Genomic DNA, 27,486 nt, shown 5'->3' with positions numbered 1-27,486 from the left:
GGTGCTAAATCTAATTGGGCATGTAGGTAAGCAGAAGTGCCCAGGGATTTGATCTGTGAGCAGGGTTGAATTCTAGGATTCTTTTTGAATAGTCACCCTTCAAAGAAGTTATCAATATTGCTGTTTTACAGTATAATTAAATAAATGTGTTTAGTTTACTGCTTTAGTGTAGCTAAAATGCCAATTGTTTGTGTTATTATTATTTCTCAAGAATGCCAAAGTTCTCCCCACAGCCTAGGATTATAGCAGATATTGTAGAAGCACAAGGGCAGTAAGAGGAGAGAGGGCAGTGCTTAGAAAGCTTTTATCAAATATCATTGCACCGATGATGCACAGCATAATTGCCTTCCAAAGACTGGAAAGCAAAAGGCTTAACTCCTTCCTTACTGCTCTGACAGACAAAAGAAGACCACAAGCTCACTTCAGAAAGAGATCTGAACTAATTAAGGGGTTGGCTGGCATTACTTGAACCGTCTTGGAAAAAGCTATTATCAGTAGCTGTGGTTGATTAAATGAGGTCTGTGTAATACCATTTGTGGCATGTCTGTTTCTCTAAGTGCAGGTCATCTCTGTATGGAAACCACCGTCCTCCTACTCCTCTTTGGAAGGCTCTGTAAGGTTTTTCCCTATTCTGTAGCCTTCTGTTGGTAGGTCAAAAACAGAAATGCATTGATACAGAGCTCAGCAGTACTGGACGTTTCACCACTACTAGCTCCGCTTTCTTTTCTACATGTGTTGGTAGAACGTTATCATTGAAATGTTGGTTACTATCCTCATTCCCATTGTGTACCCAAGTATAACCTCAGGCATGTCGATCCTTTCAATAGGAGAATTTGTTAATTGGTTGTCTCTGCTGATGTAATATTTTGTTGTTGTTGTTTGTTTGTTTGACCTTTAGGGAATATTTTTGCTCACTCATCCTGTGGCTGAATTTGCATTTGTCTGTTTTCCAGCCACGCACCTTCTGCTAATGGTCCTCTGTTGCACAAAATAGTAAATAGTCTTTCTTTTGAAAAAAGTCAAGTAGTACAGGAAGAACATGACTATTATTCAAGCAGCGGATGCTCTTGGTTTTGAGTCAGTGCTGAATAATCTTTTAAGGATGACGGTACTGCAGATTAATTGGAGCTACTCAGTTAAGGAAACCTCATTTAATACCATCTGTGTGCTACTGCTTATAGGAGCTTTACCGTTCTTTCACTGAATGCAGTAGGAAGGAGCTTTAAGGGAAGGTTTAGTGTGAAAACTAGGACTCTTAATCAAGCATTTTAAGTGGCAGGCAGTTTGAAATACCCAAACCTTGTGCGTGTGGTTTCACTAGCAGTTACTTCTCAAACTACGTGTGCAAGCTTAATGCCCAGTAACTGTAGGTCATGATTCAGAGCTGCATCATTGAATCAATGGTTACTGTTACAGTGGGGCATGCTCTGCTTCTGTATTGGAAATGGCAGATGATACTCCACTGCTTTATTTCTAGAGGTACCATTTTATAGGTGAGATGACTCTATGCAGCGTTTTTGTTTGATTTTCTTTTATGTAACTTTTTTGCTTTGTTAAAAAGTGACGAAGCCCTACAGAGTAAAAACATTTTTCAAATATTCAGCTGGGGTGACCAAATGTTAGTGAAAAAGGGATATGCCCTACCTGCTTCATTGTGCTTCCCCTTAGGATTGTTGGACCCTCTTCTAAAATGGTAGAAAAACAAATCTGTCCAGTAAGAAGTGAATAGCTATGTTAGATTAATGAGTTTGTAAATGCCAGCACTGATGCAGGGAAGGGAACTATATAGGGAGTAAACTGCCTCTTTAAGGTGGCTCTTGGTAAGACAGAGCTGATAAACGTCTGGTTACCAGGGTGAAGTGTAACTCTGAGATACAAAGAGTAAGGGAAGGTGGCTGAGGTGGTGGAAATCGGTGCTTGACTGTGTGGTAACTGAGCAGGTAGAATTTGTGGCTTTGGTGGTATTGTTTTTCTTTAAATATAACTTTCTCTTTTTTCAGTGGCCTATGATTATTGATTTTTTTTTTTTTCCTATTGCTTTTTTTCAGGTGGAAGACTCTCTAAGTGAGAAACAAATAAAGAAGAGTCCTATTCCGTCTTCAGAAAGAAAATCTGTTAAGCTAGTCAGAAGCAGATCTTTAGAGAAGTCCTTGGATCTGAATGAGAATGAAAATCTCCAAGAGAAGAGCAGTGCCTCAGATAGTGAAGAAGGTAATTTTTTTTAACTCTTTGGAATCCATAAGATGGCCTTATTCTTGTCCCCTCTGACTCATAGAGTAAGTTGGAGTTTTGTTAAGCCTTTTCAGTGTTTCAGAGTTGCTGAAAAAATGTCTTATGCTGGCAGGAGAAAAAATGGTTGGAGGTGTTTAAAATGAACATTTTTATTATACTTTTTCCTTTGGTGGGTAAAAAGTTGCTAATATCTTAAATGAAAAACTTTGGCAATGTGATGTTCACTTTTCGTGCTTTCATGGGCATGAGAGGTTTTGCATGTCCTAGGGAAAGAGTAAGGCCAGAGCATGCCTTGCACCCAGACTGGATGACAGTGACGTGTGTGCAAATGAAGGACAGAAAAGCTCAACTTTGGAATACATTGCTAACTTTCTTATGCAGAGAAGGAACTTTCATCACCTGTTGGCAGAAATAGAGCAGTTCAGATTGAGGCCAATTCTGTCTGAACAACTCTGCATCTTGTTTTTTCAGAGTCGACAATTGAAGGTGCTTGCAGATGCTGTTGGGATCAGTGGGGTGTCTAGGAAAGCTTTCAAAGTAATCGATTGAATTGGCCCGCCTTCAAGTTGTGATCTTTACCTGAGGACATATTTATATTACAGTCAGCTTTCCTTCTGCTCACTAGTACTGTTTCTGTTTTCTTGAGTTCAAATTCAACTCAATACATGTCAAGCTGTATCATTTTTGTGAGTCTGTGTATTTGAGCAGTTTGCTGCTTAATCCTATACATATTTAACAAGCTTTACAGATTGTTTACTCAATCTTAGCTGTATCCTGTAAGGCTGCAGAAAGCTTCAGCCTTCTGGTGTTGAGATATTTTGCAGTTTTCCTGTCGTCTTTCAGCCTTTGGAGTTTTTTTTATAGTAAAGGTATCCAATGAAATGGACTGAAAATAGCAGCACAAAGACAAGAGAACTGTGTGCCTAAGTGATAACAGCAAATAGCAGCTGCCATCCCTGCAACTGATGTTGAGCAAAGAGAGCATAAGAAACTGGAGGTGTCTCTTTAAAAGAGAACTGAACTTACGCTGCTTTTATTTCTCCACCCTCCCCCAGGATATGTCTCTTTTATTCAGAGCAGGATTTTCTAGTTACACAGCATCAATCTTTTCTCACAGGTTCCCTTCTTCATGCTTAGAATTTTTTCCTGTTTGTTTCCTATCGCAGCTGCCCTATACTTTTACAAGGTGAATTCCTTCATGCAGATGAAATTAGCTTACCCACACGGCAAAGGTTTACCCATGCAGTTAATTTCTCTTGTGACCTGGCAAATAAGGTGAGAGCAAATTCAAGGCTGTTATTCTCTAATTCCAGGCCCCACCTGACACACAAAGCTGGAATGCCAGAGCCTTGGCAAGTAGCTCTCTCATCCTAGGCAATTTTCACTTTGCGTACTAGGGAAGGGAGTCTATCCCTGTATACCACAAGCTTTGCTACCTGTATCTTGGTGCTTGTTTAGTTACATAGATTAGTGCAATAAAGTTTGAGTCATGGCAGACTCTTGGCTGAACTAGAAGTTCGTATCTGGAGTCTCAATTATACATTTCAGAAGATAAATTTTAGCTCAAGCACAGAATATGTATTCCCAAAATAGAAGCAGCAGATTCTGAGTTTCCTCAAAGGACTTTTTTGTATATAGAGTTTCTACGTGCGGTTACAATGCTCAGCAGCATAAAATATTTTATACAAAGAAGGGAGCAAGAAGATGCTGGGAAACAGTCTTTTGTGGTAGAAAGCATTGCTGTGTGTGGGGACATGATAAATTCCTGATCTTCTTGAATAACTTAACATACTGTTTTGTTTCTATGTGTATTAATAACCACCTCAAATGCATGGTCTGCAGGAGAGCATAACTGCTTGTGCACTAATACTGTGAGATGGGTACAATGGTGGTTGAACTTCTGCAGATAGGGGTATGTGATATAGAAAATGTTGGAAATGGTTTGGTTGGAATTATTTCAGCCCTGTGCTTTTCAAGTGGTGAAATTCTGGATATACAGCCTTGTATACAGAAGGGTAGCCGTGTTGCCTTGTTGACGCTGTAATTAGAATCCTGAGAGCATGTGTTCTGTTAAATGTATAGCTACTAATAATTTGTTGCTTAGGCGTTTGGAGAGTTATCTGTCCTGAATTATCTGAAGATGAGAGGTTTAAGTTTTATCTTGTGAGCAGAAAAAAGACAGCGATATTTATCAGTATATCCTATAAGTTAATTTAACACTTTGGTCTTTTAAAATAGAGTAGAATTCTACTATAATGGCAAACACTGCTATACAGTCTTTAAATAGGTGGTGTCTGGAAAATGTTCTGTCTAAGAATTGGTCTTATTGACTTATATTGAAGTGGGTCTGTTTTAAGTCTCTAACCTGCGCATTATTCACACAGTGTGCAGTTTCCCCCCTATTCCCAGTGGCACAGAAATCCCAGGCAGTGCCAAGGGCTGTGCATATACTTTATTTTTTCCCCTGACCCTCACTCATCTCCATGGACTGAAAAAAATTAGAAGTCTCAGTGATTTGTTGGATAGCCTCTGTTCTTACTGGTTCAGCTTCTTTAATTTGCTTGCAGCATGTATTTAGCTTCGCAAGCTGTTGGTTATTAGTGGGAATTCAATGAGCAGGATTTTCTTTCCTGGGCCATTTTCCCCCTGTTCCCCTCCAGTTTTCTGGCTCTTCCTTGTCTCACGCTGCAGATGTTTTCAAACCTCTGCAATCCCTGGTGTGTTACGGTATTACATGCAAACGGTATTTCACAAGCTTGCCTTGCAGTGATGGAAGTGACCTTACGAAGTGCAAGGCAGTAGTGGGGGATGGAGCAGGCTTGCTGTCTCTATGTAGAACAAGGATACTCAGGGTAATATTTGTTTCTGGATTTTTGGGTCCCTGGGATCCTAACCCGAAGTCAGAGTAATTTCATATTATCTTACCAGACAGTATCTCTGATTCATCTATAAATGTTTTCAGACTGAGAGAGTTAACAACTGGTAATTGCATACTGCTAAGGGGTTAGAACAGCACTAAAAGCTAAGGATTAGACCGATATTTTTGCAAGAAGATAAATGTTTTTATAAATAGTATTTCTAAGCCAATTCTTGGTAAATTGCTTGATGTTGCATTGGAATTGTGATAAGTAAAATGTAGGTACATTTACCAGTGAGTTAAGCCAAAGGAAACAGACAAACATGCATTTCTATTTGTAGCAAAGGTGAGTATTTGAGTTTTGTGTTCTGTCCAAATTGCAGTGTGTAATGTGTGTGCTTATTCTGTAGTTATGTTACTGTTTGTGCTCACTGCTTTGTGGAGGATTTCTGCAGGTGCTCCAAGAAGCCCAGATGAAAGTGACTTGTCAGGCTCTCAGTGCCTGCACTGACCAGCTGCTGCTGGTGTGGAATTGGGGTGTTAATACATGCATGTTTCAGACCATCATAAGGGTTTCCAGGCTGTAGATGTAGGCAAACCAGCTAACAGAAACTTATCCGTAAGTGAAAACATTATGAGACCCGTGGATGCTCTTTAAATTGAGCCTTACTGTAAGGAGAAGAGATTCATGCTTGAAGAGAAAAATATTTCAGTACCAAGGCATAGACCTTAAAGTAATAAAAAGATGGTCTTCGGATTAGCTACTGTCTGGCTCCATGTGCATTAGCTGATGCATAGTAATCGATGGAGGCATAAGCATATCTGAAGCTTCCCCTCCCTCTTAGCAAAGGGTAGGAAGTGGGGAATGCTTTTTGTGGTAGGAGGTCTGCAGTGTTGGGGCCTTGGTAGCTGAGGTCAGACAGACGGTTTGCTTTGTGTTTTGGTGGGTTCAGCTCTGAGGGGAAATTCTGAACATAAGCTGAACTTCTGGCTACCTGCAGAATGTTTTAGTACAGCTGAATTTGTAGTCTAGCAAATAATTGTTATTGTATATTGGTTAGTTCAATAGGTCTTACAAAATATGTTTGCTATTTGTTCCACTTTGCAATTATATAAGCAGAACCTAGCACAGGAAGTACATCTCTTGGGCAGGCATTAAGTTGTCACCCGTGCTTCACTTTTGGGGTTGTATATTGTAGCCTGACTGGGTCAAAGAACTTTTCTGGGAACATGTATATGTGTAATGGGGACTTCTAGCAGGCTAGAAGCAGTGCTAGGGCTTAAGTCTATTCAGAGTTAGAACTGGTTTTCACTGAGGAGTTCTGTTTCGGTACTTAGTAGATGTACTTGCATTTATCAGTGCTGGCTGCTACCAAATAATAACAATTTAAGTGCTGTAACCTTAGCCTATGGGCACTTTGTGAACTGTAGCATGATATTCAGACTACCTTTGCATTGTGTGCTGGCAATGACCTTTGCTAGCTCTGGTTGTTTATTTATATCATTTGAAAGGTTAGGTGTCCTATCTTTCTCTTGCTTCCGTGAGATTTATTTTCAGGCTTTTTGGTGGGGATGGGTTTTTAGGCTTTGTTTGGCTTTTTCTTCTTCACTGATGGCTGAGGATGGACTCTTTTCTAAAGCATAAGCAGACTAAGTTGGGGTTGGTGTAGGAAACTGCTTTCCCTCCAGGATAGCAATTCTGTTCCATATGTCTTGTGAGTGTGGCTGAAACAGCCGCAAAGCAGAGCCATTCCAGGAACCAACAAGCAGCAAGCGATGGAACCTTGCATTGTTGATCTATCAAGTCATTTGTACAAGGAAGTAGTGAAAAGTGGTCTAGAAAACCAGCCACTGACTTTGCTCCTGAAAGCCATCTTATTACAAAATTATGTGTTGCTGACATTTCTGGGTTTCTGGGAATAAGAAGCGATTACTGATGCATGCTTAGAAAGGATTTGAGCTGTAATAAAGTTTAATACTATGAAGAAACTTCATGCTGTTGTTGTTATTTTTTTAACCTGATCCCTCTGCCTTTCTTTAGCAGTGAAGGAAGCTGCCTCTGAGAATGATCTCTATGGGAGACTTTTTATAAACAGAGTTTTCCACATCACTGCAGACAAGATGTTTGAAATCCTCTTCACCAATTCTCACTTCATGCAGAGGTTTCTCAATTCCAGGAGTATAGTAGGTAATGTGCTCTTCTTCCTTCTGTCTGTGTTGCAGTTTACACTGAAAACTTCAACCTCTGAGAAATGTTAAGGAGAACTGAGTTGAATTTTATTCCTCCTGCTTTAAAAGAATTTTACAGCTCTGTATTTCCTCTGTGGAAGTAGACATTAAAGCTAGCTTGTTTCTGTAGATCGATCGTGCTTCTGAATAAGAACTTCATTTAATGGTGTTTAAAAGAAAAAACAAAAAAAAAGCCCTGCACTTGATGCCTGAATTTTGAGTAAGATATTAAAAATGTTGCGTTCTGTGGGGTGTTTCTGGTTCCATTGTGTCCCAGAAATAGTAAAATCTGTATTGCTGGCGCACAGATGAAATCATTGCAGCCTCTTAAACGATACTTGCAGGCTTTAATTTTCCGGATGAGTAAGCTTTATTCATTGAGATAATAAGGTAAGAAAAGTAAGTTAAAAGGGTAATATTCATTCAGTATTAGTTTGGAAGGCAAAGTTGTAAAAGCTTTTGAATGTTGCTAAGTGAATCTATTCAACTTCCAAGCAGATGGGAAACAGCACGTTTTCATTTACTTGCTTACTCTTCTCCGCACCCCTGAGCCTCTTTCATTAGACTCAGATTCAGCTACTTACTGCCTTGCTTTTTGCTCAGTTAGTGAACTACAGTTTTCCCTTTTCCTGAAGGAATAAAAAGAAAACCACAACTAACTGCTTGAAGTCTGCTTTTTTTTCCCCTTCTCTGCACTGTTCTTAAACTGAAGTTTAAGGTATGACAGGGGAGAGATGATGCCTTTTGGGTGATCTGCATGTGCATTTGCATAATTTGTCATTTAGATGCTGTATCAACACCTTGGAATAGAGATTCCAGTGGCAATCAATTGAGGACTTTGACATACACTGTAACAATTAACAATCCACTCTGTGGGAAGTTTACGACTGCAACTGAGAAGCAGGTACTTGTCTGTATGTGTGTCTGTTTGGTGCCGTTTAAGCAAAGCAGAGCTGTACAGTCTGTCAGATCTGACCATGGGCTGGAGTTCATTGAGCTGAGTGTGGATCTCCAATTCAAACGTAGCATCTCAGAAGGTGTTCTGCTATCCCTTTCACTATTACTGAATAAGTGCTCATTATATCAAAGGGGCATTTGAACTTCAACATGGCTGAACTGCTACTGAAAACTCTGGGGAGAGCAGTATTGACCAGTTGTATGAATTAGAGCAGTCAGAAAAGATAAAACAAAGTGCTTTTAAGTGCCCAGTTCTGGGCTCCCCAATATGAGAGAGGGTGGCGCTACTGGGATGTGTCCAGTGAAGAGCTAGAAGATAAAGGGTTGGAACAGTAATTCTATGGGAAGAAGGCTGAGAACACCGGCACTGGTCAGCCTGTGGGAGAAAAAGCTCAGGCAGAATCTTGTTAATGTACATAAATACCTGAGGGAAGAATGGTAAGAAGATGGAGCCAGGTTCTTTTCAGTGGTGCTCAGTGCTAAACCAAAAGGCACTGGAAACAAACTGGAATACAAGAGGTTCCCTCTGAACATCAGGAAGCAGTGTTTTTATTATGAGTATTACCAGGCACTGGCGTATGTTTCTTACAGAGGTTATAGAGTCTCCTTCCTTGGAGGAAGCTGCATGGACATAGTCCTAGGCAACGTACTCTAGGTGTCCCTGCTTCAAAAGGTGGCTTGGACCAGATCTAACCTTAATATTTCTATGACCGTGGCTTGGGAAAGGTCTCACAGCTCAGTTCCAAAGGACTGTGGTCAAGAGTCAGCGGCCAGTCTTGTATTTAGTATTTGAAATGTCAGTGCAGAAGAAGAATGGTGTACTACTGCCTCCTATGTTAGGTCTGGCTGAAGACATCCCACCTCCATTACTCTGACAATTCTTAACTGACTTCTGTCACGGTTGTTCAGTCTTTCTATCTATTCCAGTTCACTTGGAATTGGCTGATCCAGCAGTTCTAAGCAGTTCGGTTTCAAATGAAGAAAAATAATAATAATAATAATAATAATCCATGAATACAGAATATACCCATCCCTTTCTGTTATCTTTTGTGGTAGATCCTGCATAAGCAGAGCCAGAAAGGTCAGTCTTATCAGGTGGATGCTGAGGTGCTGACCCACGATGTCCCCTACCATGATTATTTCTACACTGTGAACCGATACTACATCAGCCGCACGTCCAGTCACAAATGTCGATTACGGTGAGCCTGAGTGGTGTGCAGTGGGAGGGGAGGAAGCAGGTTGCTGAAATGTGCTTACCAAAAGATCTGCCTGCAGCACAGAAAAGGTTTGTTTTCTATTGAAGTTGAAAATTTCTTCTGCGGGGAAAAAAAGTCTATAAAAATCTTGGTTTATCTCCTGTCATATATCTACTGTACTTGGATTTAATTAATTCAATGAGACATCAACTCTTACACTGGTAAAAGATCATCTCCGTGGCTGTGGGCTGGTTCTGCCCAGCCTTATCTTTTCAAGTGCAGTCATGTAAGTGGGATAAATTAGAACTGTGCCAGATGTTTTCTAACAAAGTTTCTGAGATACCCTTGCTAAGGGCCTGCAGGGGAGAATGATTTTACAAGGTGAAGAAGCATCCTCATTGTTACAGAGAGGCTATTCAAGCAGATCAGGCATTGTTGTTACCAACAGGGTAGATGGAGGGGTCTTAAGATGCTTCCTTCTCCCGTTTGTTGAAAACACCTGAAGTGGTGAAGTTACTTGTCCACTGCATTTGTGTGACAGACTATGTTATCTTTGGTAGTTTTTCTTCAAGTCTTTTTATCTCAAACTTCATCAGAACATAAGGTAAGGAAAGGTAAGCAAGCCTAATTTTCCTTCTGGCGTATCCTTGGCTATAAAAGTACTGAAGAGTCCCTCCCCCACTGGGTGGAAAAAGGAAAAGTCCTTGAACAGCCATTCTGAATGACTGAGTGAGTCATTACCCCTTTTTGATGGCTTTATTTGTATTATCTGAGACATGAGACAACCCTAGGATAAGTGCAAAAGCCAGGGTTTGACTATAAGTAGCATGCTTATATAGAACAGGACGTGCATGCTAGTATTACAGCTGGCATTATACTGTTTGGAATGGCTCAAAAATTAATTGAAATATGCTGTTTTGTTAGAGTAGAAGCTTGGCATGCATATGCTGATTGGGATGATTAAATGAAAAAGCTGGAGAGAAGTGTGTATTCCAGTAAGGTTAGTGTTCTTGATTTTAATAAATGAAGATTGTGGACTATAATTTTGTCCCTTTATGAAGAGCTTTGGGTTTTGTTTGGTTGTTAGATGCAGCCCTCTGCAGGGTTCTAGTTGAGTACTTTTCCATTCTAGAAGCATTACTGACCAGCATAACCTGGGAAACACGACAGGAATGCCATTCCCCCTCTGTTGTGCTCCTTTAGAGACAATTTAATTTATCTACTCAAGGTAGGTTCTTAGTACTGGATGCATAGTTGGTAGTGATGAGTTTCACATGCTTATGTTGCTGTGCCCCACGTATTATATTGTGAGTGCGCATACAGAGTAAAAAGCGGGACTTTGTAAGGCTATTTCAAATGCTTGTTAAAATCAGAACAGTCCAGAGAGGAGAAATTCAGGTTGAGAAACTCTGAACCTGAAGAGAAGACAGACTTAATTTCTTTCCAGTGATCTGGACATTCAGATCTCCTGAGGCTTCAACTGGGTATGTTGTCTTTGCGTGCATCTGTTTCTTGCCTCACTTCAGTGTGAGAGCTGCTCAAGTGGAAAGTTGAGACGGCTCCAGTTGGTATTTCAGGTATATTTCAGGCTATGGATGTAAGCTGGAGGCTTCTCTCTGAAGAGAGATTTCTACTATCACTGTGCTACCTAACAAAGCACTGTGTTTTTTCCCTTCTTTTCCTTTTTCTTCCTTTCTTCACTGTTGCATTCTGTTTATTAGGGTTTCTGCAGAAGTAAAGTACAAAAAGCAGCCTTGGGGCCTTGTCAAATCTGTAATCGAGAAGAACACCTGGGGAGGGATACAGGAGAACTTCAAACAACTTGGTGAGGCATTTTCTTCTTTTTACTGAAGTCAGGAGGCTACCTTTTTTTCTTTGTGTGTTTTCATGCATGTCAAACTTGACTCTTTGAATAGTGGTTTGAAAAGAAGGCAGCATGCAAAAGAATCTCCTGTCATCAATATACCTGTCAATTCTGGAGTGTGTAAACATAAATAATCGTGGTAGCCAAAAACTCCTGTATACCTTGTCAGCAACTGCTTTCTGAAGGATGCATGAGGAGCAGGAGGAAAGCTGTTCAACTGTGTGCCCCTGTCTTTAACACAAGTATTTCCTTGCTTGTGGGTATGAGAAGAAGAGTAGTGGCACTTGGCAGGCTCCTTGGCTATGTCTGTTAACAGCCTGGCCAAGCTCTGGCTGCTGGCTCGCAGTCTAACACAATTCTTAGTCTCAGTCTAACAGTGTCTTGAAGTGTTCTTCCAACTGCTGCTTAACATGTCATTAAACAATCCTGCATAGACTGAATGTAGATCATATCTGAGAAGTGTACAAGCGCCACATAGCAAAGAGGACAGACGGTGTAGGTTGGGATGTGGTTTATGTCAATTACCTGATTTAAGTTCATCTGGAAGATGTACCTTTTCTTCTCGTTACCACCACAGATATGTCACTTAAAATTTAAGTTGCTAGGGCCAGGCTTTTCAATGTTCCTTTTCAAAGTTCAGGAACCTTATTTTTCCACTACAGAATCGGAACTGCTAATGGAGGAGTATGCAATTAACCAGTCTATAGAAGACTCTGGAAAATTAGTTGCCCTGAGGCGAAGAAGACGCACTTTACACCGGAGTCTGGCAGAATCACTTCCCAAACGTTCTTCCCAGCACTCATCTGGTGACATGGGGCTAGAGTCCCAGGGTAGCATCATAGGTAGAAATTCTTATGTTCGTTATTTTCTGTAAGGTTTGCTTAAGAAATTTTAACTTTTTATAATAATAATGCAAGATTAGTGCTTGTGTGTATGCTGCTCTCGTCTTTATCTAACTGGTGTGACAGAAAATGTGTAGACTGTTCAGCCTTGCATAAAACAGACCAAGAACACACACAGTTAGTGAGGAACATCTGGTTCACTAATGTTTACTAGAGAATGGTGCATTTCATAACACAAGCTGAATTGTAAACACTGAAGCAGGAGCAAATGCCCTTCCCTAAAGGGGAAAGACAGTACTGAATGTAGCAGCAAGAGAGCATTTAGTTCAACAGCAGATGTGGTGGCCTCTGTTCTCAGGTGAGATTACTTCCTGAAGGCTTAATTTTGCCACTCCTGCTCCACCTTGGAGATTGTCTGTCTCAGTGTATGCTGCATTGTGAATGTAAGGAACTGTATAAGAGATCAGGTAATTACATTAAAAAATCAACCTGCTCACATAAGTAGGTGACTGCTACTCAGCTTGGAGGAGACGTGCACACCTCCTGTCCTCATTAGCTTTAGGTAACTATTGTCTGACAACCAGCCTTTTCAAGATCTGTCATCAGGCCAGTACATAAACATAGCAGGCCCAGATTAGGCAAGTTACAGGAGAATTTGATTTAGCATTACTTGGCGGAAAGACTAATATGGCCAGGAGAACAGCTAGAGGACAGCCATGTTGCAGACCATCTCTACTAATATGTGTGACCAGGGGTGTATGTGCTGAGTGACAGCAATGGGTGGATTGTAGCATTCTCAGGCAGTCTGGGTTTGATGTTAACCTATCCTAGAGCTGTTCTCTGCAGCATACTGAAGTGAGGGCATCTTTTTCCTAATAAAAGAGCCTGTCTAGCTGACTTGTCTGAGATGGCTACAGAAGTAACTAAGTGCATCAGGTGAATTCTGGAGAGACTCTTGTGCACCCAAGTGGTCTGTTATGTCTATCAGAAGCTGTCACACTATACTGTACAAAATGCTGAGCACTGATGTGTATATGCAGACATGCATTAGAAATGTTCTTCAGTACTTTTTAACCACCTTCTCTTCCATGCCCTATAGGAAGGAAAAGAGATGCTATTAGTAGGACCACTACCATCATTGTAGTAATGAGTGTCTTGTAAGTACTTACTTGCATTAAAACATGGCTTAACTCTAGTTTATCTTGGTCTTTATCTGCCTGTACCTACCTCACTTGCATGTTGACGTTTCTTGTAGCATGACCAATCCTAACCTGTATGGAGTGTAAATACAGGAATTTATGGGTAGAAGAGAGGGGTGGATTGATTTCAGAAAGGACACGCACGCAGAATTAAAATGCTGGTTTATCAAACTGGTCCACTTTTCAGGTCTCTTATGTCTGATCCTACAAAAAATTCTTAACACTTCTTCATTCCTACCTCTAAGAGGTCCAAGAGGAGGCACTGTTGTCATTTCCTACAGGTTGCGTTACACAACTTAAAGCTAATTGCTTAGAATTGTTTAGATAAATCTTTCAATTCAGTATAGCACTGGGGCAGTTACTTTTGGCCCAGAAGGATTTTCTTTCCCTAGATGCTTATAGCCCAGCTCTTCCTTCTGTAGCACTGTTACAGTAATAACATTATAAACTTTGTCTGACTTCATGTTTCTGGTCTCTACAGTTTGCTGCTCCTGGTTTTGCTAAATATAACACTGTTTCTCAAGCTGTCAAAGATAGAGCATGCAGCTCAGTCCCTCTATCACGTCCAGCTTCAGGAAGAGAGCTCTTTGAAGTAAGTCAAATTCACAGTCTTAGCTTTCATTCTTCCTCAGTTTATTGCAGAATCTGATAGAAATCAAACAACAAATCCTGGTGGCGAGTTTTCAAAAGCTGCTTCGACTTGTTACTTTTCTGTAGTCTATGCTGATGTCTACTGACATATTGCATCTTCCTTGTTAAAGTGTTAACCATAGCTTGCATTTATTACCTTCTTGTGACTCATCTTCTGTGAATATCATATTGCTGAGCATAGAACTGAATTACTTGTTTCATCCTGTGTGAACCAGCATGATCTCAAATATAACGTTGAAGATTCACTTAGCTTCTGCTTTTATGCAAAAGTCCTTCTCCCCTTCTGACTTCATGTTAAGATGCCTTTTATTTTCAGGCACATGGAATAGGCTCAGAAGTTGCTGCTTGTTATTTATTTGTCTATACTACTTGCATAAATTATAACCTGGTCGTGAATATGGAGACAGTGTGGTGATCTCCCATTGCAAAGATCTCAGAACTGATAGGAGTGACTTCTTTCATAGAGAGATTTGCAGGCTCTATGTGAGCACATTTGTTCCTGGTGATTGTTGTCTGTAAAGGTCTGAGGCAGCATCTTCAAGTCAAAAGGAACTGAAAATCAACTGCTGACGCCTTTTTCTGTGGCTTTTGGAAAAAATGTTTTTTAGCAATGTTAGAGTAATGGTAACAGAGCAATTCCTTTGGGATAGAAAGGCACAGAGGTACTTGTTTCATGTTTCTGATGCAATCTCAATCTCTTGCAGCATATCCCCAGAAATGGGATCGAAGGAGGAGATCCCTCAATATGATAAGGAACAGGTTAAACATGTGAAGGGAGTACTAAGAGATTCAATTGAAATGCTTGAGCAGGTAAGTCTGCCCAGCTTTACTTGTGATACTCATTTTTTTTCAACAGCTCAAGTTTTTTCCTTTATGCCAGAATAGCTTTTGTTTTAATGTTTCCTGGTACTAACAAAAGTCTCTTTGGCCTCAGTTTTGTCCTATGCTTGAATTTGGTGCAAAGGAAATGTTTGTGTTTCTCATGGATCTTTCATGGGACTAAAATAAAACGTTCCTGTCAGTTTTCTTAAACCTGTAAAGTGCCTTTATTGATGAGGTCTGTTGATGCAGTTCTGAGTCATGACAAAGCAAGATTGGAATTATTCAAAACAGATCATCTTTTCTCAAGACTCAGAACGTAACTACTTGCTCACCTCATCATTGAGTTTCTTCATGCAGGCTAGTCTGAGCTTTTCCTCCCTGCTATTGCAGAGAGCATTTGTTTAATCACAGTATCAGAGAACCATGTAAACCTTCAGTGAAATGCTTCTAAATAAATTATATAGTCAGGATATTTCTGAGAGGCTCCATAGCTATGGAGCTGATCCTTTTTGCCAGTGACTTGCATTTGCAGGCTCTTGTACTACAAACACTGTATAAAAGCTGCAGGTAAGTTGTGGGGTGCTGCTGTGAGTCTCTGGTCCTGGACTTGAAGACAGCTATAAACCCTTGGCAGAAACTGCAGCTCAGCAAGTGAAGGACACTAAATGCATACGCTGTTTGTATTTACAACCTGTGAATATTCTGGTTTTTAGCTCTTTTAATAAATCTTAAAATGTGGCAGAAGAAATTATTAGATTAGGAAAGCTGTGGGGGAGTTCACATGTACCTCTATCCATCAGCAGTTGGCTCTGTGTTCTCCCACACACTACAGGAAGGTAGAGAAAAACACTTTTTTTCCCCCCTATTTCTTGTTTAGACATGTCTCTGCACACAAAATCGCTATTACTCTGTTAACTGTTTTGATCACAGCTTGCTGGCTGCTTCGCTGTAGAAATGAATTGCATGATTTCTGTGCCCTCTTGGGTTTCTTTGCCTCCTACCCAAGCAGTTCCAGATTCTGAAGCATTAGCCTATTTGAACGCAGGCACAGCGTGAAAACCTCTAAAAGGTGGAGTGAGATCTCAGCCACCTTTTTTTCATCCCAAATAACACGTTGGGAAGTTGTGACACGTAACTGTTCTGTTACCTTATTTCCTTGGAGGTGTCAGCAATCTAATTGCAGCACTGGGAGGGCTGGGTATGAAAATAGGAAAGTTGATGTTCCGCAAACATCAGCTCTGACTAAAAATGAGTGGGGCAGGTTATTTTCCATGCTATTGTCCGGTGGGGTGTACTGTTAGTAACTATAAGCTGCACAGAACACAGCTGTTAAGAAGCACACAACAGCAGCTCTTTATAGGAAGAGGGAGGAGGAAATTGCATGGAATCCTTATGAGGAACAAAGCAGGGAGATGTGATTTTTCCCGATGCTCCTGACCCTTGCAGCAGACAGACTTAACGCATCATGCTCCCCAATTATTTCTTTTCACAGCTCAAGCTCTCCCTTTCCATGCTCCAAAGAAGCTTTGATCACTTGAACAGGACACAGAACAGCAAGACTGAGAGTTAATGCCCACGGCAGCTTGCGAATCGGGACCTCAGAAGAGAAGATGTGTGTTTAAGGACTTGTGCAGTAGGGATTGTAACCATCTTTGGACTCTTATTTTTTTCTATTTTGGCTCAGAAGCTTTGTGGAATAAAGGTTTCTAGAAGAAGTACATTGAGCTCTGTGCTCCTGTAGCTCAGTGCTTGGCCTTCAGTGGTTGGCCTTCCCTGCCAGCTTGGGGCGGGATCTGTGGGGAGCGGACACTGGGAGGGCAGCTGTGCTGCTTGTTACTGGAGGAGAGGTAAGGCCCTCAGCAGCGCTGCCTTTGTGCCGGAGGAGCCCCTTTCCCCCTGGGTGAGGTCTCCTGTACGGCCCCAGCCCCGCTCCGCCGCCCTTGGCTCCCCCTGGCTGCAGAGGGACGTCCGCCTTCCGACCCCAAGGAGGCTCCGCCGCGGCCGCCACCTGTTGCTCTGTCCCTTTAAGCCAGGTGCCGTCACGTCACGGCGGCCCCGCCCCTCGGGCGCCAGCATTGGGCCGCCGCGCCGTCAGGTGGACGGGCCCTGAGGGAAGGGGGTCCCTCACCCCCGCCTCCGCGCCGGGGTGTGGCCGGGGCGGCGCGCGGCCAATAGCGGGGGGGGCTCGGCGGGAGGGGGCGGAGCCGCGGGGCAGGAGGCGGGGGCGGGCGCGAGCAGGAGGCACCTGCGGCGGGGAGGGGGGGGCGGGAGAGGTGCGGCCGCGCCCCTCCCCGTCCGTTTCCCTCCGTCGGCTCCGCGCCCTCGGGCCGGGGCACGGCGGGAGGAGATGGAGGAGCCGCTGTGCTGCTGCGAGTACGTGGACCGCAGGGGAGAGCGGAACCACCTGGCGGCGTGCTGCTGCGACTGCGAGGAGCTGGACGACAGCTGCGACAGGTAGCGGCCCCGCGCCTCGCTCCTCAGCCGGCGGGCGCCCTCGGGGCTGTGGGAGCGGCCGGTCGGGAGCCCCCCTCTCTCCTTCGTTCCGCGTACAGGGCTGCCTTCCGCGCGGCTGTGGGGAGGCGGGCGTGGAGCGAGGGTTCGGCTCTCGGCGGCCGTCGGGGAACTTCGCGGCCCCCTGAGGTTATAGCAGGAAAGAGGGGCGAGCGGCCGTGAGTCAGCTGGATGGGCTGGGATGGGCTGGGATGGGATAGGGGCGGAGGGGACGCCGCGGAGGTATCCGCCTCTGCCCGTCCGCCCGCTAGCGATGCACCTCGCCTTTCCCGAACAGGTGGCTGAGCTGCAGGTCCCTGCCCCCGGGAGCGCTGGAGAGAATCGCCGACACTATTGCGGATCGATGCCGCGTCCCTTGGTTTGCCGGGGCCGTGAAGGTTAACGTCAGCCTCGTGCCGCCGATGGTCTTGCTCCCCGTCTTCCTGCATATCGCCGCTCTGCACTTCCTGCTGGGGCTGGCGGTGCTGACCTCGCTTCCCGCCGTGGTGCTGTGGTATTACTACCTCACCCACAGGAGGAAGGAACGGACTCTCTTCTTCCTGAGCCTGGGACTGTTCTCCTTGGGCTACATGTACTATGTTTTTCTCCAGGAGGTGGTTCCTCGAGGCCATGTGGGGTATTCCCAAGTGGCCCTTCTCACCTGTGGGCTAATTCTTATGCTGGTGGCTTTGTCCAGAGCCAAGAAAGACCCTGGCTACCTTCCCATCTCCACGGGTGATGACAAGCCATCGCAGCAGGCTTTTCCCAGCAAGAATGTTCGAGGGAGCTCCAATGGGCTCCATGGAGCTGCTGCCAGCGGCCATTCTGTGAATGGGGAAACCAAAGGCTACTCCAGAGCGCTGGCCGAGGGGCGGGAAGGTGTGAAAATGGACTGGTGTGCTAAGTGCCAGCTGGTCAGGCCGGCCCGAGCAGGGCACTGCCGGCTGTGCGGCAGGTGTGTGAGGAGACTGGATCATCACTGTGTCTGGTACGTTTGGCTTTGCCGAAGGTGTGTGTTTGCTGTTGCTTTTCTTTCTTTTAAGTTAGGTAGGGTTTTTTTTTGCTTGTTTTTTGTTTTTGTTGGTTCTTATTTTTTTCCCCCCAGACCTTATGAAATGGGGTTGCTTTTCATATATGTAGGGGAACCCAAAGCTGTCATTGCTACACTATTGTAACCGAGGAGCAGCGGGGTATGAGTGTTTCAGCTATTGGTGCCTGAAGGTTGCTGGAGTACACAGCTGACCACTCCTACCTTACTGGTCTATTGACTTGTGCCTATAAGCTTTCTATAAAAAGCTATAAAGCTGCTTTGAAGCTGCTTGTGTTGCAGCGTAGACCTTAGAAATCAAGTTCTCTGATGGTTGGGGGAGGGAAGAGGAGGAAAGAGAAGCCAACATATTTTTTTTCATCTCCCCTTGAAGTAATCCTTTTTTTCCCTTTCCTTTTTGAAGGATTAACAGCTGTGTAGGGGAGCAGAACCACCAAGCATTCATCCTTGCACTGTTGTTCTTCATGCTCACCTCGCTGTATGGGATTATGTTGACTCTGGACACCATCTGCAGGGGACGAACCCCATTCACAGCATTGTTCTACTGCCCTGGGGCCTATTCTGACTACAGGTGAGAGAACTGGGAGGGGAACTCAGGCCTGACCAGGCAGCTTAGCTCCTTAGGTATTCTTCATTGTGTTCTCAGGACCAATGCTATTGGCTGTCAGACCTGATCTAGAAGCCCTTAAACGGCTCTGGAAAGCAGGGATGCATCTTTGCTTTTGCCAAGGATGGGGGCCTGTGAGAGAGCTCACAATTTGAGCAAATTGCTGGAGAAGCCAGGACTTAAAAGTCTTTATTTACAGTGTCCTGTGTAGACAGACACTTTAGGTGTCTGTTGCCAGTTAATGCCAATAGTCCAACAGTCTGGAATCAGTATGCTGTCTCATTGAGGAAGGAGATGGCGTTTGTCTAATGGCTCTGTCACTTCAAGTTATCTGCTCATACAGCATTAACATGCTTTGGCTGGGAGCTGGGTGAGGAGCTTCAAACACGTGTTCAGAGACTCGTTCTACCACTGCTGTATAGAGTACAGCAGCACAAGTGACTGTGTTCTTCTGTACTCCATCATCTGTCAAGCGTGAGCGCTATTGTTTCCTAAAGGAAGATCTTTACAGCAGTAAGAGTGAAGCACTAAGTAATACCAAAGGAATGTACAAGAGCAGCTCTGGTAGTGCTAAAAGCTGTCATTAAGTATGCCACAAAGCTTTAATTTTGAGAAAGCCTTCAAGGATTACGTGATGAAAGCAGCAAAGTGAGATCGCTGTGGCAGATGTAGACAGGGATTTGAAAGGCTAGTGATTACCAGGGAAAGTCATTGTAAAGCAGCTGCTCCAAAACTAAATGGCTTCCTTCCCATCTTTTTCCCTGCTGCCAGCTCTGCTCTGTCGTTCACCTGTGTGTGGTACTGTGCTATTGTAACAGCTGGCATGGGATACATCCTCCTTATCCAGCTATTGAACATCAGCTACAACGTGACCGAGAGGGAAGCTCGGCTGGCTCTGCGGGACAACGCTGGGCGCAGGCTACTGGGTGGGTTAGTGATAGACACTGGCCAATATAACAGGGGCTTTCTATGCAACTGGGGCCATTTCTTGAGTCTGGGTTCTCCCCCCCAGCAGCGCTCTGCTGAAGACATTGTGTGACACCCTTTTTTCTGCAGATGACGTTGACTGACTTTCCTTAGTAGGGGAACGGCCCCTTCCACTAGAACTTCCTCCTCCACATCCTTCCTTCGTGGTCGTGGTCGGTGTATGGGCTGCCCATCCCATCGCAGACATCAGAGGCTTTCCCAAGCAGAAATGGTTCTTTGTGTGCCATCAGCCAGCAATAGGATGCGGAAAGCAGTAAGCCATATGCACAAACCTGGAGAGCGGGAACCCGCTGCCTTTCTGCACCGTGGGAAACTTTGTGCAGCTCGGCAGGAAGAAGAGCGCAAGGTTATGAGAACTCGAGTTTTCATTAGGTGTGAACTCTGGCATCAGCGGGAACCTGCTGTTGGATTTCAGACTGTATGCTGTGTCTTGCAGCTTAAGGGATCTCTGGCTTGTTATCTACATTCAACGCTTCAGTGTTATTAGAAGAGTGAACTTTAATATATGGAAAACAGATGGACTGGTGCAGAAGCCATGCTGTTTAGCTGGAAAAAAAAGAAGAGTCTGCTCAGGCAGTCACTGAGTGCTCCATCATCTCTGGTGCAGTTTTCTTTTTCTTCTATCCCATCCAGCTGTATACATGCTATTGCTTGTATTAAGTGCCTTTGTGAGCAACATTCCTGTAGGGCATTGTAAGATCTTCTCATCACTTGACCTGTCTCTCTGACTGGGTGAGAAGAGTGTCATTTTTGATCTCATCATTCTTTTTTGCGAGCTGAGTTTGTGTTGGTTTGATGGCTTGTCTCATCTTCCTCAAAATATTTCTGCTCTGATAATGGATTCTGACATGAGACAGCCGGTGTAAATATACAGAGTAAGAAGGAGGATGTTTTGAAGAAACATGTGATGCTCGACTGTGAGGAGAGAACAGACTGCTGCCTGATGTTGTTGCTTTACAGAAACTGCCCTACTCCCTCTCAAGGAGGGAGGGAGTCTGTGGGAGAATTCACTTTGTTGCTAACGGTTTAGGTAGGCAACGTTTTGATGAGCTGTGTTGCTAACAAGAGTGATGTGGTCTTCTCTGAACTCAGTCTCCAGAGAGTTACCCTGTTGCCTGACTGTGGTTTTCTCAAGCCAGGAAGCTGAGGAACAGTTTGCTGTCTGCATATGTAGAGAGTTGGAGAGGATGCTTTGGGGCTGGCAGCCTCTGGGCTAGGTCGCCCACAGTGGCAGGTAGATGAATGTGTTAATTATTCTACAAGAAGGCCGCACGTCCTTCAGTGGCCTGCAACTGTATTATTGCCTAGACTTCAGTTTGGACTGAAATCACAAGGTTGTAGTGGTGATGGCTTCTACTTTTTTTTGGGGGGGGAGGTGGGTTTTTGTTATTTTTCATTTTAAATCCTTTCTGTGTGTTGGCCCTGCAGAAACATCTGGCTGGAAAAACCATGGTGTGAGAGTTATGGCTTGAGTCTAAGATGCAGAAGCGGTGGTAAGAGCCTCCTCTTAGTTAATGATGCCTTTGGATACGTGTGCGATTTGCACAGATCAAACTTGTTCTGCTTCTGCTTGTGTGGTAGGCAACTAGGGGGTGTAGCTTGTGTGATGCAAGTTCAGTGTGCACTGTTGTACATACTGTCTAAAGAATAGATGGTACGTGGTGCTAAGGGACAGCAGAACTGGGACTGTCCCTTGAGATCCCTGCCATATTTGGTGCGTATGCTCCTGAGTACGTGTCCCAGTTTAAGGTAAAGAGCACGCACCACTTTGCACTGTTTGGTTTCCTCAAGTGGCGCCTACAATTTCTATAACCAGCAGATAACCAAGGAGCAGCTGCACTTGGACTGTGGCTGTTCAGAAACAGCTACTGATTTACTGAGCGTCCTTTATTTCTTCTTATCCCTTTTCAACCAGTGAGCAGCTCTTTAAAGGAAGTAAAGGAGGCACCTCTTGTGCTTCCTGCCTCTGTCTGAACACGCTTAGATTTCTGGCAACTTCCCTGGCAATAGTGTGAAGTAAAAGGCACTCGACTGGACTCTACTATTTCTCTGGCAGCTAAGCATGATCTTCTTCTCACTGTTTGGAGCTGGAGTCTGACCCTACAAGTTTAGCTTTACACAGAGATCTCTCCTCCGTGTGAGTTTTATCTGTAAATGCTTCTGCGGAACTTATGCATTTTGCAGTGCCTGCTGAGATGAGCTGAAGCTTGACAACCCTGGAGACGGGGTTAGCAGGCTTGTGATCTTCCCAAACCTTGTTCTGCTGCCATATGTGAAGATGAAGCCCGAATGAGCTCCTGGACTAAACCCCTGCTGTGAAGGGTAGCCAACCTTTCTGCTCCTCTGAGTTACGTGCACAGACATCAATCACACCTGCAAACTGAACAAGCTCTAGCAGTGCTCACAGATTTCATGATGAGTGGTTTCTCAGAGTTCTGCTCTGGGCTGGGAGGGAGCAGAGTTGGGCAGGTGACAGATTCATCCTCCAGGCAGTTGGCTGACCCTGTTGTACTCATTCTATCCCATGGGTGGGTTTTCATTATTTGCAGCCTGCACATCAGCGTGGCCTTGTCCCTTGCTTTTTAATGAGCTTTGGTGCAGGAAAATTTAAACTACTTACACCGAGGCTTTCTCAGTGCAATTGTCAGTGTAAGCTTGAGTGCAAATTAGGAATCAAGGATGCTGGGCTATTGTAACCCTGCCATGCTTGATCAAGCCCATTCCAATATAGCATATAGGGTAAAGCGCTTGAGCTAAGTTCTATTTTTGCACCCTATCCAAAAAGAGTCAGAATTGTTCATGACAATAAAATGCTTCCAAGACTGGGTTTTTGTATGAGGAGAGCGCAGTGCTGATTTTCCAGTGAGCAGGAAGTTCACTTCACTGTAGTCTGCATAGCAGCAGTGGCTTTTTCTTTAAGGATGTGGCTTTTGTTTTATCCTCCTGGCTTCTTGCTGAGGGAATTTACCTTGTGAATACCTTTGGAGATGGAAAGCATGATACATCCCTGTCTGAAAGGGTAAAAATATTGAAAGCTTCAGATATATGCGCTGGAGCTCTCCTTTTAATAGCCTTCAGAATTAAGAAGCCCTTAAAGGGCAGCGCTTCCTGTTTCACTTATAGTGTAGGCACACTGCTGTGATATCTTGTGCATTAAAGGGCAATTTTTGTTCTAAATTTTATTGCTGAGCTCAATGTTGGCCGTGTTGGAGGAAAATGTTAAAAACTAGTGCAGCCTGGTAGGGCTAGAGAGTCAGTCCATAAAAGCAGTAAAACAGTATTGCATCAATGTGGCAGTAAGACAATGGTACGTGGCTGCTCATTTCAAAGTCTTCTGTGTCAGAGTACTGGGTTTGGTCTTATCGAAGGGTCAGGGTTCTAATGTTGCTGCTGTCCTAGTGTTAAGCCCCCTGTGTACAAATACGAGCACCCTGTTGTTTGCTGACTGTACTTAGAGCTGTACACAATTAGATACACTGTGCAAATGGTGGCTTGGCACTCTTAACTTTGTCATCTTAAACTGAGCTGCTTTTTGTAGACGAGTCACAGGTCCCCATGTAGACTGTTCCTCCATTTAACTTGTCTTCAGATGGCAAGAGTCATTGGTGAGCCCAAGTTGGTGCTGCTTGTGATTTCTTATCATATTTAGCCTTCATGCTATGATGGTGCTTTTTCAAAGTAGGTTGCTTTTAAGTGTCTTGACGGAAGCCATTTGCTAAAAGAATTCTTCTAGAGTTAAAATGGACACTGCCTCATTGCCTAATGTCTTAATGTGCTTGACATTTCCCTTCTGTATGAATGTATATTGCCTCATTAGGGCAGAAAGCGTGTGTGATTATGGATGTTTTCCTATATTGCTTTCAGTGAAGAACTGCTTTCTTAAGACTTTGTCCCGCTAATAGGGTGTTTGTACAGCAAAAATCTTTGGACAGGTGAGGTTCTTTCTGACATGTGGAAATTCAGCCTCCCAGAATCTTCATGAACTGCATTTAATTACAGTACTGAAAATGACATGCTCTGGAAGAACTGTCTGCCTTGGAGAGTAGAGGGTATCTTGTGTGACATTTTGTTTCTCTCTTGGTTTTTCTTTTCTCCCTTGCCAAAGCTTTAGAAAGAAATTCATTAAACGTTTGTGAGCTTTGTTGAAAGGACTGGTGTGTGTGTGTGTGTGTGTGTGTGTGTGTGTGTGTGTGTGTGTGTGTGTGTCCCCACAGTATATTGTATCCAATGATTTCATATAGATGCAATTATAAATCAAAATAAATGATCAGAAATCATCTGTGAAGTTGCCTGTTGATTTATGCCAACACACGCAGCCAGGTCAAACATCCAAAAAGTGCCACCATCTCCTGGCTACTCAGCTGTGAAGCGGACATAGGAACAAGGGAGCAGCAGGCTAAGGAGGCAGTTGGAAATAGATACTCTTGCAGTTCTTCAACTGTTGACGTTCAGGTTTTTTCACATTGGGATGAAACAGACCTGCTGGCAGTTCTCACCACCATAAAAGTTAGGGATAACCCTTCCAATGGGGATTTGAACCAGAGCCTTGAATTTAGAGTAATGCTGTCCAATATCTTGCTTTCTCTCCTGTACCTGCCCTCACAGTGCATGTAGAACCCTAAAAATGAATGTTTTTTTTCCTTTAAACACTTTTCTAAGCCATCCTTGGAAATGACACGGATATTCCTTGTGCAGGTGGTGGGAAGATGTGTCCCAAGGTACCACAAGGATCAAATGATACATCTCTTGAAAGGCAAGATGACTTTTGATGAATAGGATAACAGGTGCCTTTGATTGTTCCCGGAGCTCAGCTTTGATTTGCCTGGTGGCATTTCTCTCAGCTGTCGAGCAGTTTCTCTTTGAAGATTGCTTTGTGCTTGGGGACAATGAAGAATTTTCAGCAGCAGTAGCCAGGCTTGTGTTGGGTGTAGTCAAAGATTTCTGGGAAGACACAGAAGAACTCAGCAGGGCAGGTACTGAATGTGGATAAGGAGAAGGGCAGCTTGTGATGAGATTATGGTTCTGAATTTGCTGTTATATTTAAGTGAAAATGTCTTTTTCTCTCTGGAAATTTCTGGCTGTGTAGCCTTCTCCTTCTTTTGCTAAGAAAAGCAAGGAGCTGACAGGATGAAGTGCGTCTAAGCTGAGAGTGTGGGCTGATGACCAGCATTAAAACACTGACATCTTCAGCTAACAGGAGGTGTGTTGCAGCACAGCTTCAGGCTGAAGCTGTTTCCTCACTCTGGCAAGTTCTCCTGTGTCACCCTCCTGATGGGAACTGCTTGCTAGAGCTTTCCTCTAAAGTTTGTTAGAGCAAACCTCTAACATCATGTCATGGATCCTAGGGTTGTCCTGTACAGTCTGTCAACAGCAACATCAGGCACAGCCTTGCTCCTGACAAGGAGGTATGATTAAGTGGAGAAGTCGAGGGGCTTCTCATCTCCCCACTGATTTTTGTCTGGGTTGAGTATGATTGTGCCTGGCCCCTGAACACCACCCTATTCCTCAACTGAGTCCAGCGCTGTGTCAGTATGGGATTAGCTGCAGCAGTGACAAAAGGGGTGCCGAAGTACAACTCTTCCTGGATCTTCTTTTGTTTTTTTGCTGCTAGAATAGTACAGCAGAAGAGTATCTTGGGACAGTGGGAGAATCTTGGTCAGAACCAAGAAGAAAAAATAGAAGAAAATCCTAGAAGATAAGAGTATTGAAGACAAGGACCAGTATTCAAAAGCAAGTGCTGACTCACCCCTCCCCAGAACCTAAAGTACAGTCATGCTCCACAGAAGCAGCATTATTTTCATGGCTGGTGAGTGGGCACGAAATGCACAACTATGGCATTGTTGGAGGAAGAATCCACAGTTCAGTAAACTAGATGCACTCCTGAGCAGCCAGTGCTATATGCAGCACCCTTTTAACACCTGAGAGATTTAGCGCTGCTTAGCCTGTGGCTAGCTTCATTGGCTCAGTCCTCTGCAAGAGATATCACCCTTCTGCAGTGCCTGTTTCCCCCTCTGCAAGATGAGTTATTCAACACTCTCAGCTTGTAGCTTCCTCTCGCAATCTGCTTTTAATGCAGCCAGATGGTCTGCGCTCGCCCACACTCTACGTAGGCACCTTCAGCTCCCTGCGCTTGGATAGCATGTTCATCTGACCTGCTGGTGGTCAGGTCTGCCATCTGCCCTGGGGAGAGTGGTAAATGTTAACGTTCTTAGGAGGAATGCAGAAGGAGGCAGCCTGGGTATGACAGACATCTCTAGAAAGGCCCTGAGAATCAGCTGGGCGGCCCAGCTTGTGTGAGAGGGGAGGCTCCCTGGCCAGACTGCTATGGGCTCTGCACAGACTGTCTCCTGAAACTAAAGCTGCATGAGCCTAGGAAACCAGCCTATCCTACACTGCTTAATCAGGGGTGCTTAGCTCTGGTCCATGTTCCCTACGCATGGACTTCAGTCTAGTGCCATTCAGTCAGCTTCTGTCACGTTCACACTGAATGTTTGATTGTGCTCATTTCAGATTTGGGTTTATTGAAAACGTTCAATGATTGTACAGCATTAAAAAAAAATTATCCCGTACAATGGGTAACAGTAGACTGCCCTCTTACTTACATTGCCCTGCTATGTTCTGTATTGCCAGGTTATTTTGCAGATAATCAAATGGCTGGAACACCTCTCCTATGAAAAAAGGTTGAGGGAGATGGGCTTGTTTAACTTGGAGTAGAGAAGGTTCTGGGGAGACCTCACTGTGGTCTTCCAATACTGGAAGGGCACTCAGAAGCTGGAGGGAGACACAGACTGATAGTGATAGGACAAGGGGTAATGGCTTTAAACTAAAATGGGATAGATTTATGTTAGATGTTAGGAAGATATATATATATTTGTTACTCAGAGGGTGATAAAGTACTGGCACGGGCTGCCCAGAGAGGTTGTGGATGCCCCATCTCTGAAGGCATTCAAGGCCAGGTTGGTTAGGATCCTGGGCAGCCAGATCTGATGGTTGGCAGGGGGTTAGAACTAGATGATCTTTAAGATCCCCACTAACCTAAACCATTCTACAATAAGAGGTTCATAAACCTGGAATAACCATTTGTCACCAAAATCAAAGCACCACGCCTCTGAACCGGACAGCACTACAAACTAGACAGGTTTTAGACTATCCTTATGTGATGCTGTGACCCAGTCTGTTAGTAAATAGGATTTGCATAAAAATTTCTCTCTTCACCTCCTCCCATCCAAACTTCACTGGCACAATTAGCTGAAATCTGTTCTTTGTGTGGCCAAGTTCACAGCAGTGGTTTGCAGGAAATCAGCTGACAGTCAAGTCTGTGCACTCTGGTCAATTTGTCATTCTGTGAAGTACTGGCAACAGGAAAGCACCAGGTTTCTGCTTAATAGGTACATTTCAGTTCTGTGCTTCCTGAGATGGGGGTGGATTAATGTCAGGACTGCAGCTTTTGTGTGCGGAATTGGTTTTGGCCTGAAACGCTGTGGTTCTGTAGGCCTTAATGCTAG

General features: G+C 44.0%; 2 protein-coding genes across 5 annotated transcripts in view; both read left to right on the top strand.

Moving 5' to 3' along the window:
• GRAMD1C (GRAM domain containing 1C) overlaps nt 1-16,567 on the top strand; it is a 47,762-nt gene extending 31,195 nt beyond the window's left edge. For 3 of the 4 annotated variants that reach the window (XM_072336784.1, XM_072336791.1, XM_072336810.1), the window contains exons 9-18: nt 2,049-2,211; nt 7,131-7,277; nt 8,104-8,222; nt 9,332-9,474; nt 11,193-11,296; nt 11,998-12,177; nt 13,277-13,334; nt 13,858-13,968; nt 14,732-14,837; nt 16,342-16,567. In XM_072336784.1, coding sequence (XP_072192885.1) covers nt 2,049-2,211; nt 7,131-7,277; nt 8,104-8,222; nt 9,332-9,474; nt 11,193-11,296; nt 11,998-12,177; nt 13,277-13,334; nt 13,858-13,968; nt 14,732-14,837; nt 16,342-16,419 — 1,209 coding nt within the window. In that variant the 3' untranslated portion in view covers nt 16,420-16,567. The remainder of the gene's footprint in view (nt 1-2,048; nt 2,212-7,130; nt 7,278-8,103; nt 8,223-9,331; nt 9,475-11,192; nt 11,297-11,997; nt 12,178-13,276; nt 13,335-13,857; nt 13,969-14,731; nt 14,838-16,341) is intronic. The other variant, XM_072336800.1, reaches the window with a different exon arrangement.
• Nucleotides 16,568-17,075: 508 nt separating this feature from the next.
• On the top strand, nt 17,076-24,258 carry ZDHHC23 (zDHHC palmitoyltransferase 23). The gene is made up of 4 exons (XM_072329117.1): nt 17,076-17,303; nt 17,638-18,327; nt 18,791-18,958; nt 19,766-24,258. The coding sequence occupies exons 1-4, from the start codon at nt 17,197-17,199 to the stop codon at nt 20,031-20,033; spliced, it is 1,233 nt and encodes a 410-aa protein (XP_072185218.1). The 5' UTR covers nt 17,076-17,196; the 3' UTR covers nt 20,034-24,258.
• The last annotated feature ends 3,228 nt before the right edge of the window (nt 24,259-27,486 follow it).

This window comes from Excalfactoria chinensis, chromosome 1 (genome assembly GCF_039878825.1).
Source record: "Excalfactoria chinensis isolate bCotChi1 chromosome 1, bCotChi1.hap2, whole genome shotgun sequence".
NCBI classification, from domain to species: Eukaryota; Metazoa; Chordata; class Aves; order Galliformes; family Phasianidae; genus Excalfactoria; species Excalfactoria chinensis.
Note: the sequence above shows the minus strand (reverse complement) of the source record. Positions and strands in the feature narration are given on the sequence as shown.

Bases quoted from the DNA above. Each gene is read 5' to 3' on its own strand.
- ZDHHC23 (XM_072329117.1), top strand. From the start codon at position 17,197: ATGGAGGAGCCGCTGTGCTGCTGCGAGTACGTGGACCGCAGGGGAGAG. The intron at 18,328-18,790 runs GTACGTTTGGCT...TCCTTTTTGAAG, and splicing joins CTGGATCATCACTGTGTCTG to GATTAACAGCTGTGTAGGGG. The intron at 18,959-19,765 runs GTGAGAGAACTG...CCCTGCTGCCAG, and splicing joins GGGGCCTATTCTGACTACAG to CTCTGCTCTGTCGTTCACCT.